This window comes from Lynx canadensis, chromosome B2 (genome assembly GCF_007474595.2).
Source record: "Lynx canadensis isolate LIC74 chromosome B2, mLynCan4.pri.v2, whole genome shotgun sequence".
In the NCBI taxonomy this organism is placed as follows: domain Eukaryota; kingdom Metazoa; phylum Chordata; class Mammalia; order Carnivora; family Felidae; genus Lynx; species Lynx canadensis.
The window spans coordinates 65,919,784-65,938,515 of record NC_044307.1 but is presented as its reverse complement, the minus strand read 5'-3'; the positions used below and the strand labels follow the sequence as shown (position 1 = coordinate 65,938,515).

Below are 18,732 nucleotides of genomic sequence, written 5' to 3'. Positions count from 1 at the left end.
TAGGCTTTGCTATAATAATGCTGCATAAGAAATGACCTCTAAATCTTTGTGGCTCACAAGATTGTTCTTTATCATCCACAGATCTGGAGGTCATCAGGGGTAGCTCTGTTTCAACCTGGGAGTTGGGTTCAGGTCTGATCCACATGTCTCATATTGAAGGACCAGGTTGAATAAGCAGTGCCTACCAGCAGAAACCCAAAGTCAGTGTGATGGGAATATATGTTGTCAGCCTATTCTGTTGTGAGGCACTGTATAGCATTGTGGCAATGGGTCTGTGTATGTATAATCCTTTCAGAAGGAGTAAAGAATTGGAGACAGAATCTTGCCTTCAAGTTGGAAAAGTAGGACCATGAGAAGGGGAGAGAAAAATTTCCAAGAAGAGAATCTTTAGTAGTAGATTCAGAGAGGGTCAATAATTATGCTGTGAAAAGACTGGAGTTTGTCTGTGGTTAGATATCATTTATGGGAGCATGTCAGCAAAGTGGTGGTAGGGTGCACAGACCACATTACCAATAGAGGTAAGGTGGCCAGATTTAGCAAATAAAAATATAGGATGCCAAGTTAAATTTGCATTTGTGATAAAGACTAATTTTAAAATTGTTTAATTATTCATCATTTATATGAACTTCCAGTGTAACTGGGTATTCTGTATTTGATCTGGCAGCCATATGTTAGTGTTATGAATGAGCAGTAGATGAGGTATTGGAGTCAAGATAAAGGAGACCATTGTTGAAGGTAGGTGATAAAGGGAAAAGGAGGGATAAACTAGAAGGTGTATATAATTAGGAAGAGCTCTATTAGTAGTGTAGACCTGACCATGTCATCAGAAATCATTACACATATACCCATGGTGTATCTGGGGGGCAGGTAACCCTGCTCATTTGGGGAGTTAATGTGACAAAGGAAAAAGTTTGAGCAGCAATTTGATACGATGACTCCAGAGCATCTCTGTGGCAATTTTAAAAAGTAGAAAGAAAATAAAAACACATAAAACTTTATCCCAAGCTATGAATTTAGAGTAACCTATGTGAGAAAAACTAGTAAAAATGTCATTATGTGATGGCCATGGTATTGATCATGTTTTGTTTACACTTAGGAGTTGTGAAGACTTGCATATGTTGCATCGTCTTGAGAGATACCTGAGGAACCAGGATAGAAGTACTGTGTAGGATATGGGAGCTACTTAAGGCACTGATGACTTCTGAGCTCCTCTGAGGAGAAGGGACTCTATGCATAGATCAGGAGTCATGGAACCTATTTTTGGGAGCAAATAACTTAGAGGCCATATGGACGCTCTCTGGGAGGACTGAAATGCTTTATGGGGCTGGGATTCAGGGCTCATCAGTTCAACCCCAAGATGCAGATTTTTGTGACTGATGCATAATTGAGGGGCACTGCTGCATTGGGATTAGGGACAAGGAGTCAGGTAGAGGTACTCCAAAGACAGTTTTACCTTGGAACCAAAGGGTAAGTCTGGGGTTCAGCTAAGGAAAAGTTTTTTCTAGCTCCTTTAGTACTTTCCCTGAGAGCTGATATGATAATGAAAATGGTGAGTGCAGTCAGAAGAGGACACAGAAGAGTTACAGGAGAAAAGTCTTAGAAACAGGGTTCAGTGGATGGAGAAGAGTTCACCGGCTCTCTTTCCCTATTCCCCTGCCTCCCGTGCTATTGGCAGAGTGCTTGGGAAACATGCAACAGGAGACCTTACTGGCTGGAATGTGTTGGATATTTTTCACATAAGCATCTTTGCTGTAGACATCTTTACTGCAAGCATTTTTGCCACACAGCTAATTGGCTGTAAGGCAGTTTTGCTGTAAAAGATGTCATGAAAAATAAAAGTGTATGTAGATGCAGGGCACCTGGGTGGTGGAGCATCCGACTTCTGCTCAGTTCATGATCTCACGGTTTGTGAGTTCAAGGCCCACACCAGGCTCACAGCTATCAGCGCAGAGTCCACTTCAGATCCTCTATCCACAACCCCTCCTCCCCCGCTTATGCTCTCTCAACATAAATAAAACATTTTTAAAAATGTATGTAGATTCATGGCAATGCTATTTATATAACAGATTTTATTTTGTGAATTGTATCTAAGTGCTTCTTTTTTTTGTCCTTCACTCATAGTATTATACACATTTTTTTTCCCTTGTTGATTTATCTCTTTCCTCAGCACATACTTTTTTTTTTTTCTTTTTGGCCACATCTTCCTTTGTTAAGAGAGGTATCAGTTTCCGAATACTAGGATGCATATTTGTAACTGAGTTTTGTATTGCGTCATGGAAGCCTTCTGTTGTTTTTGGCATGTTGTTCTTGACATATTGTCATATGTCTGTTGATAGATGCGCCAAAGTTCTATGGGTTCACAAGTCCCCACCACTGTATAGGCCATTATGAGAACTAAGACTTACATAGTATAAAAATGGGAATTCTGTGTTGATAGAGAAATGAAACCAAACTGTCAACCAGTTGATGAAACCTACAAATTGTCAAACCAAACTGTCGTTTTTTTGTTTTCTTGTTTTTTTTTTTTTTTTTAATCATGTAGGGCCTAATAGCCAAGTAGCTATGTGGTGAAAATTTTTGCAGCAAAAATACTTGTGGCAAAGATGCCTATGGTGAGGGTGCTTATCGCAGAAGTATTTGAAACTGGCCGGGACTTGCCTTAGGCAGAAGAGTTTGGGTTAGAATTCTTTCCCATCTGATGGACTCGTCATTCTTAAAGATCTAGCTCACCATCTGGTGGAGGATGGAAAGTGTTTAGCAGGGCAGGCTCTGGAGTCAGGCTTTGGTTCATATACCAGCTCCATCAGTAACCAGTGCTGTGACCTTTGGCCTGTTGCTTAGCCTCTCCAAGCTGCAGATCCTTTATGTAAAATAGGGTTATAAAAGTACTTCTCTTAGGGCTGGTGTGAGAATTAAAGGTAATCCCCATAGTGTTTTGTATACAAATTCAAAATATGTTACTGTAATTATTTCTTTATGTCATGGTCTCCCTTAGTAGATAGGGAGCTCCTTTAAGACAGGTCAGTTTTTTTGTTTTTTCATTTTTACATCCCAAGTAAATAGCATCTAGTATCCAACAAAGCCCTTAATAATGTTCCTTATGTGTAGTCAGATCATATATCTCAAGGTGGGATTTCCAGATACTAAGTTGTCAGAGTCAGCAGGAAACCATGAAGACTTAGCAAAATTGCTTTCCCTACTGTTACTTCCTCTCCACCATTACAGGCACTCAAGTCATAATGCTGTGCAGGTTTACATGATTTGAAGAGAGATTTCTGCTTTTCTGTCCCTGTCTAGACAAAGAATTTTAAAGCTATATTTAGCTGCCTCCTATTTTAATGTCAGATTTGCCCCCGCCTTCCCCTGGTTATGTGCATTAAACAACTCTGCTCTGACAGCCCGTTGTAAACTGAACCGATCTGTTGTTTTTTTTCCTCCTTGACTCAACCTAACAGATAATTTCATGTCTTGTAGACCAAACAATTGGTTGATCCAATAGGGTAAAATTCAGTCAACTGCTTAAAAAATTTTAAACAACTTATGCAGTGACATGTCTCATATTGCTTTATTGTCTCAGATTTGATATTTCGTTGTGTTTATTTTGCTTTATGTTAAAGTTGGTTTGGTCTAAAAAATATCATGGGCTTTTAAAAGGTGGAGATTAGATCCCAACAGCAATTTTACTAAAAATGTACTGCAATATGAAATTATTGCTTAGCAAGTATTTTGTGAGGATGATGATTTTATGAAATACATGAACACACTTTTGAAGAAAAAGTTATAAAATTAAGAAAGCTAATAATTTTTCTTTTAACATATTACCTATAGAGACTGATCTATGATATTTGAAGATCTATTTATTCCCTAAGATTCTGCTGAAGATAACTTAATGGCTTGCTTGGTTTGTTAAGTTGGCCTACTCTAAGGCAAAGGTCTACAAATCAGTCAGGGGTTCAGAAAGAAAAGATGGAAAGAGGAGCCAGATGCTTTGATGAGAGACGCAGAAATTAATATTTTGATATGTCACATAACTGGAAATGATTCAGCAATTTGACAATAGAGTTGTCTCTTTTATTTGCACACTCAAACAGCAGCAGAAAAACAACCTTCCATTTGATTCTTACTGAGATTTATTGTTTTTAATAATGCCACTTTTCAGAAGTATAGTCATGTGCTCACTTAGACAGGCTGACAAAGTGAAAACTCGTATGTGATGCAAAGTACCCTTTGGGTGTAGATTAAGACATATATAGTGCAGTGACAAGTCAAGTCAAATGCCCACAGCAGACAACAAATCCCAGCCTCCCTTTCCCATGATCTGGCTCCCATTTTGCACCATAGAACCCACAATGGAAATCTGGCAAAACATAGAACACAGATGGCTACCAACTGACATGAAAAGTAAATTTTATTAAACATGTTTACATACATGAGTTGTTCATTTTAAAAGCACAGGGGAGTGTTAAGACAAGTGGTCAAAATAGAAAGATACTACCCAATTATAGTTAGTTGATTGTTGGCCACTAAGACAGAACGGAATCTAGTAGAAGTGCACCAATGCTTCAGTTCTTCCTGCTCAGCATGGTGAGTAGTGGTCAATCTGTGCCCTGTGGAATGATGGGCAGATAATTCTGGCATGTGTAAATAATAATAAATAATTCACTTGGTGCAGGCAGTATGTCTATGGATTAAAACCTAGTGTGTACACAGTGTCTACATGTGTTACAGCCCCACAGTAGGAATCTACACCAAAATATTTATTAGAAGGAATTTGGTCCATACTACATCACGTTTTCCAGAGGGTAAAAAATAAAGTCCATCTATAGACATTTCACCCCAAACTCACATATGGAGTCTGGCTAAAACCTGCAAAATGTCTATAACAAAAATGGATGGCTTAGATTTCTTGGTTATTTCAGTATAGTAATTAACGAGCAAACTGTACAAGTACATGCAACATACAAGCTGTCCTAATGTGGAACTAACATACATTATTAAATAACCTTTTGGGTTTTTTTTTTCATTTTTTCTTTTTTTTTAAAAAAAAACGTGCATGCAGCTTTGAACAGTTCCAAGTCATGCTGCTCTATTTGTGTGATCACAAAAGTTGAATGACTCATAAAAGGAGGGAGAACGTATCAATGCACCTGCAGAGTCTGCAGTGTGTAGCACATATACAGAATGTCACAAGGGAAATTCAAGGCCAAGAAAAACTCAAATGAAGAAAATGCAAGTTGAAATTTGACTTGTTTTATTTTCCCCCCAAAAGTAGGATATTTTGCATTAAAAAATCAAGCTTTTGTGCTTGCATCAATCTCAAAGAAATGTAAACTAAAATTTGATAAAAACATTACTTTAGTGCAGAATATTTCAACTGGAATTTCCAGTGGAATATTGGACAGCTCATACCATGCTCTTTCCAGGGCAGATGGGTATGTCTACACTGAGACATGGCCGAGAAGCCTGGGCATAGCTGAAAGTGTCTTAGGCTCAAATCCATTTCTAGTCACCATTTTGGGAAGTCAAAAGTATAGTTTATACACATGAGCATATACTTATTTTTGGGGATATCAGGAAGAAAAAGTTACTACAAGGAGTATTTCCAAAGTACAATTATGTGGTTGGTTTTAGTTCCCAGCATTAGTTGCAGATTGACTTCTCTAAAAGTCTTCCATGAAAAACGATGGAAAAAATAAATTAATGTTTTAGAACACAAACAGGTATGCTCTTCATTTAAAAAAAGTGATTCTATGATTATTTTAGAAGATGAATTTTTGTTTTCTGGGTTTGCACACATAAGACTTTGAAAAATTATAAAATGAAAGCCAGTGAAATCTTTCATTGGCCTCATCTTGCCTAGTTGCTGAACACTTTGGGGAGATGCCACAGAGACTATTTCAGCCCTTTTTTAGTGCTTTTGGGAAAAGAAAGGAAGGGTCTTTGTAAGCATCATGAGGCCTGTCGTGACATGTCCAAAAACTAGTGGAAATAACATATACAATGAAAAATAAAGCAAAACAATTCAAGAAACCAAAACCCAACAAATAATGCACAAATAAACAAAACACACAAAAAACAGAACTTCTTAAACACCAGGGAAATAACACTGCTTGTGGTCTGTGCACAAACGTGTAAAATACAACTTTTCACAGAGTGAGAGTTTCCAGTTTGTTCAATTTGGTGTGTGTGTGTGTGTGTGTGTGAATTTGAAGTTTCCTCTTTTTCTGTTTGTTAGAAGCATCAGTGACTCTCACTAGCATGTTGACTCTTACTGTAATTTGATAGACTGCCTTGTTCTGTCATATGAAGCCAGGTTTTAAACAACGAGTGGGACATATTGAAAAACTACTACAGGCAAAACACAAGTTGATTGTCTGTCTCCAACAATGCTTTTTTGATCATGAAATATCTGGTTCAGATTATTATCCTGAAAGGTAGAGTTTCACTGGAATGACTCTGGTAGGAGTTCACTATGAGCGGATGCAGGGAGGCCCAGTTGAACTTTCCAGAGATGACTGGGAAGCCCGGCGCGTTAGGGGAGTCAGTGTGGGGTCCACCAGGGATGATGGTGGGAACAACTTGTACCATCCGATTACCATACTGGATAGATCGAGTTCTTCCAACAAGATTTGAGCCACACCCATAAAGCATTTATGGTCCATTCTGCCATAGTCCCCCCAGACAATGACCTGCAGAGACAGAAAAATGCAATAAAACTCTAATGTTTCTTTCATATTTGAAGAACTGAAAGCAACTATTCTGCAAAAGTGGGTCAATGAATGAGATGAAATGAATATAACTGACACTAAGGAGGAGGAACAGATAGAGATTAACATACAGGTGCTCAAAGAGATACTTCACAGTAATTTTTAGATTAGATAGAAAGCAACTAATGTTTCCATAGTCAATGAGGGATATTAGCTACATAAACCATGGTAAAGAAATACATATACAAGTTTGTTTATATATACATTCAATACTTTCTTTAGTAATGACTATCTGGTAAGTGATGTATAGGGCCATAGTGATATAAAAAACTAAAATTTGTACAAGTTAGGGCAAAACAATGCAATTCGGTGTATGGTAGAGTGTGTATATGAAGGAGTATGTATAAAGAATGAAAATATTCATTAAATTTCTTTTATATTATGTACTTGTTAGTGAAGGTTGAAAAATAATTGTAAGCTGGTTCCTTTTGAGCATTTGCCTGACAGTTCTGATTTGATAAGATGGTTAATAAATCAGTGAGCTTATAGCTTATAGTGAGCTTATAGCACAATGTGGGTCAACTCCTGTTGGTGTCAGATAAGCACTCATTTCATTATACTTACTCCTAAGGTTCTATTTTCTAATCCTTTGGTCATCTGGAGACGTTCTCAACTGAATTCATTCACCTGCTTCACACAGGCAGGAGTGGTGAAACCTGCCTTTCCAATGTGCTGAGTAATTTTGTCAAATTAATCTCTGTGATCCTCATACATAATCTTTAAAAGGGGGATAATGGTATTTTATATACACAGTAGATAAAGTGTTTAAAAGAAATAATGCATGTAATTACTTAACAATTCATCTGACATTCACCAGTCCTGAATATTCTCTTTCCTTGCTTCTTCTTTGTATCCCATGTCTGGCACATAGTAATGCTCAATAAATTATCAGCTCATTTGCCTTGATTACCTACCTACCTACCTACCTATTGAGAAGAGGGGCTGTGGGAGGCAGGGTAAAAGCAAAAGGAGATGATGGAGAGAAGGAAAAAAAGAAGGGAGAGAAAATAAACTTTGTATTACCTATTACATCCACCAGATATTTTTTTAATACTACATATTATTTATATTGTAAATTAACAATTTGTTTTTTTCTACTCAAGGATGTTACCCTGCATTTCTCCTTACTGAAATTTGTGCTCTTCATGTTTGGCCACTCTTCAGTGTTTATATGGATAATGTGGACATTACAATGTAAAAAGTCAAACAAACTTTTACCTACCTGAAGAACTTTACCCTGTGGACTTTCGTCAAAAACCAGGGACTGTTGATACAAAGGATCAAGGGTTTTTCGCGCAATTCTTGTCTTCTTCTTGGCTATACAGGCCCCGTTTTCCAAAAGATACACTTTGACATAAGGAGCTGAACAAAGGTGACATTAACATATAAGAAGTTAATCCTTCAAGTTTAACTGATTTTATTAGAGAATGCTTTATCAGAGAATTAGAGATTGCTTACTGAAAGTTTCTCTTGACTATTTACATCATTTTAACTTTCCCGTGCTCCATAAATTCTATTCCTTAAAATCCTTATGTTACCATCACTGCCATTTTCCTCATTTCAAGTAAATGTATGTGGAATTAACCTAAGACTGAGTGACCTGGGGTATAGCTGGCATTACAGTTCACATTAAAAACAATTTTTTTAATGTTTTTGTTTATTTTTGAGAGAGAAACAGAGCACGAATGGGGGAGGGTCAGAGAGAGAGGGAGACACAGGATCTGAAGCAGGCTCCAGGCCCTGAACTGTCAGCACAGAGCCTGACATGGGGTTCAAACTCACAAACCACAAGATCACGACCTAAGCCGAAGTCGTACACGTAACTGACTGAGCCTCCCAGGAGCCCCTACAGTTCACATTATAAATATAATAATATATAAATACAATAAAAGCTCACTGTTTCTTTTTTATTATTGGAACTAAAAAAAAATTTCATTTGTAAATGTGCAGAAAAAAATTAACTTGATAATACTCTTACTTAGACTTTGACAGTATAATTGTGCAAGGAAAACCCAGATCCACTTTTATAGAATCAAAGAATACAGAAAAGCTGTCTTTTTAATCAATCAGATGATGCAAAACAAGAGCCTATAGAATTCGAATGCAGCAAATACTTGGATTTTTTTGCTTATGTCAGATTCTCTTGTGCAAACTCAGTACGACCTTTCCTTACCAGGTGTAGACTTGGAACCAGGTTTTTGTGTGAGGCTTCGTGCTCTAATAACTTCAACTTCTAATTGGCCCTTTTTATCCTCCATTCCAATTTGTATGTCACCTGCAAGTGGAGGGGAAACAAAATGTTTCAGCTTCTTTGCAGTTACATGCAGTTAAAAAACAGAGGTATGTAATAATAGACTCCAAATTATGATCTTCATGATCTTGATAAAAAACCCTAATATTTAGAGTTTCCTGATCCCACTTTTCTTCCCCTTCCTCCAAATCAGGTTTTGAAATGTTTCTCTTCATTTTTCTGGTACTAAGCCATGTTATGAGTTTCATATTAGTTTATAAATCACTTAATTACAACAATACTGAATTTAAGTTATTCTTATATGCTAATAAGATTTCTTATCCTTTTTATCATCTAATATATAATACTTCTTAGTAAAAAAGTATAATTATCTATATTTCCATTATCTAGAGAAGAACACTATTAATGTTTTGGTGAATATCCCATCTTAGGAGTACTTTCTCTTAGTTAAAGAGAAAGTACTCCTTTGATCTATTCCTTCCTTCTTTGATCTATTCCTTCCTTCCTTCCTTCCTTCCTTCCTTCCTTCCTTCCTTCCTTCCTCCCTCCCTCCCTCCCTCCCTTCCTCCCTCCCTCCCTCCCTCCCTCCCTCCCTCCCTCTCTCTCTCCCTCTCTCTCTCCTATCTACCTAATCTATCTACCTACCTACCTATTTACCTACCTACCTACCTATATCTATCTATCTATCTATCTATCTATCTATCTATCTATCTATCTATCTATCTTACCTACCTACCTACCTACCTACCTACCTACCTACCTACCCATCTATCTATCATCTCTATCATGACCATGCATCCTTAATTTATTGACTAGATGGACCAGTGAATGGATATGTCATTACTTGTTTAACCAGATCCCTGTTGATGGAAATATAGACTATCTACATTGTTGCTATTATAAATAGCACTGGAATGAACAGCTTTATAGAGAATTTTTGCACACTTGGTCAATTACCTCTTGAGCATAAATTCCCAGATTTTTAAATATGGGGTCTAATTGAATGGACATTAAAAAATTCTATGTATATTGCCAAGTATCCTTCAGAAAGATTGTGCCAGTTTGTACTACCATCAGAAATATCTGTTTTTCCATATTGCACACCCACTAATAGTGGTATTAGCAATATGTCTAATTTTTGTCAATCTGATGGTTTAAAATTTATAATTTGCATTTCTTTAATAGACAGGCTGAACATATGTCTAAGTATTTTCAGTTTGTATTCTTTCTCTTGTCTTGCCTGTTCATATCCTTTGCCCATGTTTACTAAGGTGTTCATTTTCTGATTGATATGATACTTTATTTCTTAGAATTAATAAGTTCTAATTTTTCCTTAGCTAAATAATCTTCATTTTCTCAGTTGTGAATTCTCTTCATTTGCTAGGTCAGCTGATCAACTTTGTGGTTCTGGATTGAGAACCATTACTTTTATAACTCTGTTTTAGACTCAGGTCCCACATGTCTCTTTGGTTTTTGTTTTAATCACATACACACACAGTTTAAAGAGTCAAACTGTTCTATAAGCCTATTTATTAGTATAAAAGATTCCCATTCTCTCAACTTCTTGCCTTCTAAAGATCACTGCTTTCAAGATTTTTAATATTTTTATGTGAAAAATTTTTTAACTGTTTGGCATTTGCCTCCCTATTTATAAATACTAAATTTGTAAGGCATTTTCCCATGTTTTTCGCTTTTAGATATTATTAGTTTCTAACTTCAACCTCACTGCCTTCCTTCGCTACCATACACTGACACTTTCTGTCATTCCATTATTCCGATATTAGTCTATATAACTATGATTACATAACATTATTTAGAAATGAGTGAACTAGAATACTGTGGTTACTTCTCATTTCTTGGACAGCTCTTTCTTTTCCCTATTTAATAAGTGTCTTTTTAAAAAGCATTTGCTTACATTTTTATGTATGTATCATTAATTCAACCCCTTATTCTCTCCTGGTTGTTTACTTCTTCCATAAAATCAAGCATATTAGGTGTTCTTAGATTTTATCTTATGGATTCTGACATGTTACCCTTTGGACAAACTGTTTTTAAAGTTTGTTGCAATTGTTACCTTTAACTTTTCCTTCACTATCATATTGGATATCCCAACCGTTTTTCTCTTGTACTGAAGCATTCATTTACTGGATCTTTTCTTTCTTTTTTAGTTCTCAACTTTTTTTAATTTACTTAGTTCATTTTGTTGAGGTATATCCTCCAGTAACTTTATGAGCAATGTTGTGTATGAACAAAATGTTTTGACACCATTCTTGTCAGTGTGTTTTTATTCCAGCCTGAAACTTACTTGATAACTTGGCTGGCTATTGTACTCTACATTGGAAATCAATTGTTACTCAGAATTTTGAACGTAATATGCAGTGGTCTTCTGGCTTCCAATATTATTATTGAAGAGTCCAGTGGAAATCTGATTTTTTTGGTGTTTATAGTGAGAGAGAGAGTGGGCAGGGAAGGGGCAGGGAGAGAGAGAGACAGAGAATCCAAAGCAGGCTCTGAGCTGTCAGCACAAAGCCTGACATCAGGCTCGAACCCACAAACCACGAGATCATGACCTGAGCCAAAGATGGATGCTCAACCGACTGAGCCACCCAGGAACCCCTGATTTTTTGATAGTTTATATAGAATTATCTTTCTTCTTTTTTAAAAATTTTTTTTTTTCAACGTTTATTTATTTTTGGGACAGAGAGGGACAGAGAGAGACAGAGCATGAACAGGGGAGGGGCAGAGAGAGAGGGAGACACAGAATCGGAAGCAGGCTCCAGGCTCTGAGCCATCAGCCCAGAGCCCGACGCGGGGCTCGAACTCACGGACCGTGAGATCGTGACCTGGCTGAAGTCGGACGCTTAACCGACTGCGCCACCCAGGCGCCCCAAGAATTATCTTTCTTCTTAGGAAACTTGTAGAATTTTCTATTAATCTCTGGTGTTGTGAAATTCCATGATGATAGGCCTTTGTGGTGACCTACTTTCATGCATTTTGCTGAGTATTCTTTGGGCCCTTCAAGCTGCAATCTCATGTTCTTCAGGGGAATATCTGTTGTGCATGTTACATGTAATTTCTCCATCATTTTTCTTTTAACTTAATTTAGGGTTTTTTTTCTAGTAGAAGTTTTCAATTTATCTGGCTTTGGTTTGATCCTTTAGACGTTCTTTTCCACTCCCAAGAGCATAGACACATTAATGTAAGTGTTTGTCAGTATTTTCTAGGGTCTTTGTCTACCCAATTTCTCCTTTATAATTCAGTCTAAAATATTTTTTTTAAGTTCTTAAGTAGGGAGGCAATTTCGTTAATCTTTTTTTGCTTAGTGAAACAGTTAAGCCAACATCCTTTACTGAATGATCCACTTGTCTTTCCAGGCTGTGAAATGCTATCCTTACTCTGTCTTGACAGAGTTTTCTGATAAATTCAAAGATTTTTGACTAACTTTGTTTTGTATAATGTCTCAAGTTAGAAACATGCATTAGAAATTAGAATAGTCATTTGAAACCAGAAATACCCTAAAATGTTGCTTCTCACTTATATTACTACTAGATGCTTTAAATGACTTTGTCAGTCATGAAACATCAGTTTTCCTGTGGGGTAAAAAAGTGATTCTTACCCATTGCAGGGGTAGCAAGGGTTTGGCGGCCAACAAGCTGAGCTGGTCCCAGTCCATCAAGAAAATCACTGAATTGACTGTCTGCTCCTAGTCGTACTCCAGGAAATATTAAGCTATTAGCAGAAGGACAAAAATCAAAACATTAGATCTCCTAGAATTCATTTCATTAGTGTCCATATGACTACTAATTCTGATCATGAATCATAAATATTGGACAACTTACTTCGTGATTCTTTGCATTCATTGCCCCTGAACCAAGCGAAGCCCAGCACTGACTGAGAAAAGGTCTAAATAAACTCTCAAGTTAAGAGCTGACGTTCTATTCAGGATGGCTTATAGTTTTAATATACTAAGTTTTCTGGACACTTAAAAATACAAGTCCCTCCATAAGTATATTATTGACATAAAATATAAGATGTAAATTTTTATATGATGAACCCTACATAAATAATTGCTCATGAACATTAAGTAACAATGCTAAATTAAAAAAAAATGCCTGATAATTTCTTCAATAAATATCATAGCAAAGTACAAATTCTTATTTACAAATAAAAATGTTTATTCATTTTGTAATGAACTACATTTTTATATTATCTGAGATTTTTATTTAGTTCAAGTGGAAAAGAATTGATTAGAATATGTCCATTGCTTACTACCCCATGACTACCTGAACTCCCTGGGCTGTAAGCTCCAGCAGAGAGTGACTGTGCCCTTCTTGTTTATTGATTTGTCCATGTACCAAGAACCATGCTTGCTACATATTTGGCCTTCAATGAGTAGTTTTTGAATAAGCACATTTCTGTAGGGATTTGTCATTCCCAATGTGCTTTTTCACATATTACTTCCTCACAATCAAGGGAATTAGAGCACAAATTTATTATCACACCCAGAGACCACGAAAATCAATCTATGAGAGGTTAAGTGGCTTATTCAGGTGGAGGTAAATATTATTTGATTTATTAATTTTATATCAGAAAATATTGTCTCTGGTCTTTCATTTGTATGTCACATTACCGTATTTCATCAAATATTGGCATTTTGTCAGCAAGTTTATCTCTATAGCTTTCATGCCTGCTGATTTTTGCTCTTAGCTATATGTTGCTGGGAGGATGCATACCAATCATTTGATCAAATAAACGGACTTAATAGTTTCAGGAATGGGTAAACATAGCATGATCATTAACTTGGCATAATTTTATTTCATTTTCTAAACAGAACAAAACGATTCCAGTAAAATAAATTACTACTATTAGATTGATAAATGAGATTTTTGAATGGCAATAAATGAATAATTCTAGGAAAATTTGCACACAATCTCCAAGTAACCCACCGCAGAATAATAATTACTTAATTGTAAGATCTGTCACCTCCGTAAAGGTTTGGTTTTACCAGAAAAATTCTCAAGCATAGAGAAATGCAGGATTTTTTGCAGGATCTATATGTAAAAGCAGACCAAGTAAGTAAAACACAAATCTAGCTATATTTTTTCATGATTAATTTCAAAACTAACTAAAACTCTTTACACAAAAATAATGAGGAAGATAAATTTTGAGATCTTTTCCTAAGGTAAAAAAGAGTGATGTTTTAAAAACAAAAAAATGTAAGTTCCTATTATGAGAGTGTTAGACTTACTCAGAACCCAAAGTAGTTTGGAGAAAAGTAGGAATATGGGAAATTAATTTTCACTTCTAAATTTTATTTAATTTTTAAAAATGTTTATTTATTTTGAGAGAGAGGGTGAGCAGGGAAGGGACAGAGGAAGAAAAAGAGAATCCCAAGCAGGCTCCATGCTCAGTGGGGAGCCCAATGTGGGGCTTGATCTCACGACCCAGGGATCATGACCTGAGCCAAAATCAAGAGTCTGAATTTTAATTGAGGGGTGTCTGGGTGGCTCAGTTGGTTAAGCATCCAACTCTTGGTTTTGGCTCAGGTTATGATATCGTGGTTTTGTGACTTTGAGCCCCACATGGGACTCTGCGCTGCCAGCACAGAATCTGCTTGGGATTATCTCTCTCCCTCTCTCTGCCCCTTCCTCACCTCCCCAAATAAAATAAACTTTAGGGGTGCCTGGGTGGCTCAGTTGGTTGGGTGTCCAACTTTGGCCCAGGTCATGATCTCACGGTTTGTGGGTTCCAGCCCCGCGTCGGGCTCTGTGCTGGTGGCTCAGAGCCTGGAGCCTGCTTTGAATTCTGTGTCTCCCTCTCTCTGCCCCTTCCCTACTCATGCTCTGTCTCTCTCTCTCTCAAAAATAAACAAACACTGAAAAAAAATTTTTAAATAAGTAGACATTAAAAAAAAGGAATAAGCTGCACCATAAACATTGGTGGCTTTGTTCACTTACTTTCCCTCGGAGCTATAACTGTTGATGCTGCCGTCAGTAGACTCTCGACTTGGTTGCCTTACCATCTTCCTCATTTCGGCTGCCATTCCTGTTTCTGTGCTTCTCTGTATGGTGCTTTTTAACTTCTTGTGGCCTGACTCTGACAAGAGAAAATACAAGAAACTCTAAGTCTTGTTTAGACAATTTCTCCCGGGATACTGGTTGAGTCTGCAAATTAAACAATTATGCATGTAATTAAAAGTTTACTCAGGAAAAGAGTCTAAGAGAATAATCTGATTAGCTAAATCTCTTTGCCGACAATATGCTTTGGCCAAGAGGGGTAGCAGTGGAAGGGAGACCACTGCCCCTGTTCCAGAGACTGCCTGAATCTCAGTGAACCAAAATGAACTCATTGTATTACTGCTGCTCAAGTTATCAACTTCCATGAAAAGTTGGATTTGGCACTGGACTGCATTATGGGGAAATATAATGTTGAACAACCTAAAAGGAACATTCCCAATCTGGAATGTTCCAAATATGTGGGAATAGAGCTAAATGAATGGGCCTTGTCCTTTAAAGGAGATGAGGCACAGCGGACTAAGCGTGAAAAATACCAGTTTTGGCCATGTATCAGCAATCCCATAAAAATAAACAGTAGTATTTAATGATTTTTGAAACAAGTTAACATACATGATCTCATTTGAGATGGCATATAAGGATACCTATGTAGGTAGAACAGGTATTAACTCCAAGGCTTTATTGCTGTCTCCTGGCTTTTGAACTGAGCTGAATCATTTCTTACTGGCAGTTTTGAGTGTGAGTCTCTTTCTGCATTGTGAATTATAATGGCTGATCATTTTTTTAAACTCTAAATTCAGAGCAACTTCTTCAAACCACTTTGAAATGCACTAACCAGCAGTCTATTCAGAGCATAAAAATGAAATTCCAAAATATTTTTTTTGGTTAGAACAATACCGAAAAGTTAGACAGACTTTTAATACCTGCCACACTTTTTCCATCTAAACATTTGATGTGTATTTCTGGTTTTCTTTCAGGTTTTCACATAGTATCATTTAATACCCATTAATATATGAAAAAATGCTCTATATGTATAACTGTATACATTAACTACTGTATGTGTATACACACATAAACTCTTCAACCCTCATAAAACCTCTTTGAAGCAGGTGCCCCAAAACACTCCTAAATACACCATATGAAAGTTTGCATATTTTCCTCTCATTTTTGGTCACTGCAATCCTTTTGTAGATTGTCTAATAAAAGATATAATTGGTTTTACTATATGGACTCAATGCTGAATATTCTCTACGTAAAAGCCACAGCAGTTCCTTAAAAACACAATTCTGAATATGTTATTCCCTTGCTCAAGATCTTGTGCTGGTTTATCATCAAAATTAAAAGAAAATCTGAAATTGTCACAATGGCCCATAAAATGCCACATAATATGGCCCCTGGCTACCTCTCCAATCTCATACTCTGCCTCTCATCCCCACGATCACTGCTCTCCAGTCACACAGTCTTCCTGCATTTTCTTGAGCACTCCAAGCATGCTGCTTCAGGGCCTGTTTTCCTTACTGTCTTTCCTTCTGATTTTCTTGTCTTGCTCCCTCACTTTATTCAGGTCTCTGTGCCAGTGTCACCCCCTCAGAGAGGCTTTTTCTGGTCCTCATCACTTTTTATCTCCTTGCCATGCTTTATATGTCTTCATAGCACTGCTCTGCCATTAAACTTCTATTTGTTTGTTGTCTGTTCCCCAGTTAGAATTTAATCTCTATGAGGAGAGGGACATTGTGAATACTGCTCACTGTTATCCATAGTATCTAGAACACTGGTATAAACTCAATACCAGTATCACACCACACATACTAATGTGCAATTTCCTCATTCCATTTAATATATCTATAATACAAACATGTCTATATTTATTCTTTTTAATGACTGCACTGTTATGTGATCTCATAATTAAACCATGCATGTCCATATTGATGAGTACTTGGGATGTTTCCAGTTGTTACAGGAGAGTTTTTATAGAACATATTTCTAGAAGCTGAATGCTAGTGAAAGGGTACAAATCCATTTAATCTTAATAGCTTTTTCTAAATTGCCATTTAGAAACATGATAGTAGTTTAAATCACTCCTACCAACATTCTGTTGGTACCAAATAGGTACCAACAGATGTACCTATTTTCCCACCTAAGGCTCAGGAATTTTCTACCTTTCCCCTTTCTAGTCTCTGTCTTACCTATTTGACTTGTCATTGTAGAATGTGTACACTTACTGAAGGCAGTGACTTCATTTATTGACATCCTAGTGCTGTTTTTATTTGTATATTGATTTATTTATATACTGTGCCTCCTTCTCAGATGTAGTTCCTTTATGAAGTCATTATGGTGGGGCAACACTTCATTCACACACACATACTGGCTGGGTCCCACTTGAGGGGTAAAGGCAAGCCCCAAGGATGTATTACCAAACTGAGCCAAGCATAGTTATGCAAATGTTTACCCAAACCAGCAGGAAGCAATAAACCCAGGGTGGAACACCAAATTCTTACTATCATGGCTAGAAAAATGAGGGCAACCTTTACATCTAAATGGTGAGGTGATGCTGGAAACAGAGGAGAGACAGTTAAGAGGATCAGTAGTGGGGAGGTTCAGGTTATTCACTCATTAAATTTTTCATTTATCCATCCATCTGTCTAACCACCCACCCACACATCCATCCAACAAATATTTACTAGGCACCTGCTATGTGTCATTCACTATTCTTGGTGCTGGAGATATACTGATGAATGACAAATTTCCTGCTGCCATGGAGCTTACATTCTAGCGTATGTGTGTATACAAGCAAGGCAATGAACAAATAAATAAATACATGCCTGGTAATAAGTGCTATGGAAAAAGGCAGGATAAGGAGGGATAGAGGGTGACAGGGTAGAGCAGCAATGGCTTTATTGTAAAGGGGTCAGGGTCTCATTAGTCATTAGTATGGAAGAAGTAAGGATACAGGCAATGAGGGAACAGGGAAGTAATACCCATGGTGGGACTGGTCCTGGTGATTGTGGTAGGGAGCCTCTGAGTAATGGTGGTCAGGAGGGGGGCTACTGTCTTCTCAGTAGCACACAGGTTGCCTCTGCAGTCTTTCCAATGTTGTTGACTCTGGCCAAGAGGCTCCAACACCAGAGATCTCAGGGCTTTGTGTACACCTGGCATCACAGCTGACAGCAGAGGGTAGGCTATCAGGTTGGCAATCATTTCCTAACACAGGTTTCACATGGTTGCCACTTATTACATATTTGTTCAATGAAAAAAAATTTTAAGTGAATATTAATTTTTTTATATTATGTAATTGGAATATCAGGTATTCTTAAAGGTTCATTTACAGGGTGTCTTAACTTTCTTAGAGCAATCTTAAAACTTAATACATTCCAAAATGTAAGTGCTGCACACTTTAAGGAAATATTTGAGAAGTTGGTTATTGAACTTTCTTTTACACTTGTTTAATTTTATGAGTTTGAATGATACATTTTTAATTTTAGAGTTTTTGTTTTTGTCCTTTGGAAGACAGCAAATATGGACTGATATTAGCTCTCGTCTTATTCATGTTAATAAATATTCATTGAAAAGAGCTTTGATGAACTAGACAATGTTATAAAGGCCAAGGTAAAAACTGAATAAACAGTTCCAGCTATGAATTTGTCTTATTTAAATTCACAACAGCTTTATTATTATTTAGAATATAAGGGTTGGAAAGAAC

The 18,732-nt window shown here is 36.9% G+C and overlaps 1 protein-coding gene across 20 annotated transcripts in view; it reads right to left on the bottom strand.

Moving 5' to 3' along the window:
* Positions 1 to 5,778: 5,778 nt before the first annotated feature.
* Positions 5,779 to 18,732, bottom strand: part of RIMS1 (regulating synaptic membrane exocytosis 1) — a 488,852-nt gene continuing 475,898 nt past the window's right edge. For all 20 annotated transcript variants that reach the window (XM_030315837.1, XM_030315800.2, XM_030315814.1 and 17 more), the window contains 5 exons: positions 14,976 to 15,114; positions 12,635 to 12,747; positions 8,941 to 9,042; positions 7,990 to 8,129; positions 5,779 to 6,689 (listed from right to left, as the gene is read on the bottom strand). In XM_030315837.1, the coding sequence (XP_030171697.1) occupies positions 6,471 to 6,689; positions 7,990 to 8,129; positions 8,941 to 9,042; positions 12,635 to 12,747; positions 14,976 to 15,114 (713 nt within the window). In that variant the 3' untranslated portion in view covers positions 5,779 to 6,470. The remainder of the gene's footprint in view (positions 6,690 to 7,989; positions 8,130 to 8,940; positions 9,043 to 12,634; positions 12,748 to 14,975; positions 15,115 to 18,732) is intronic.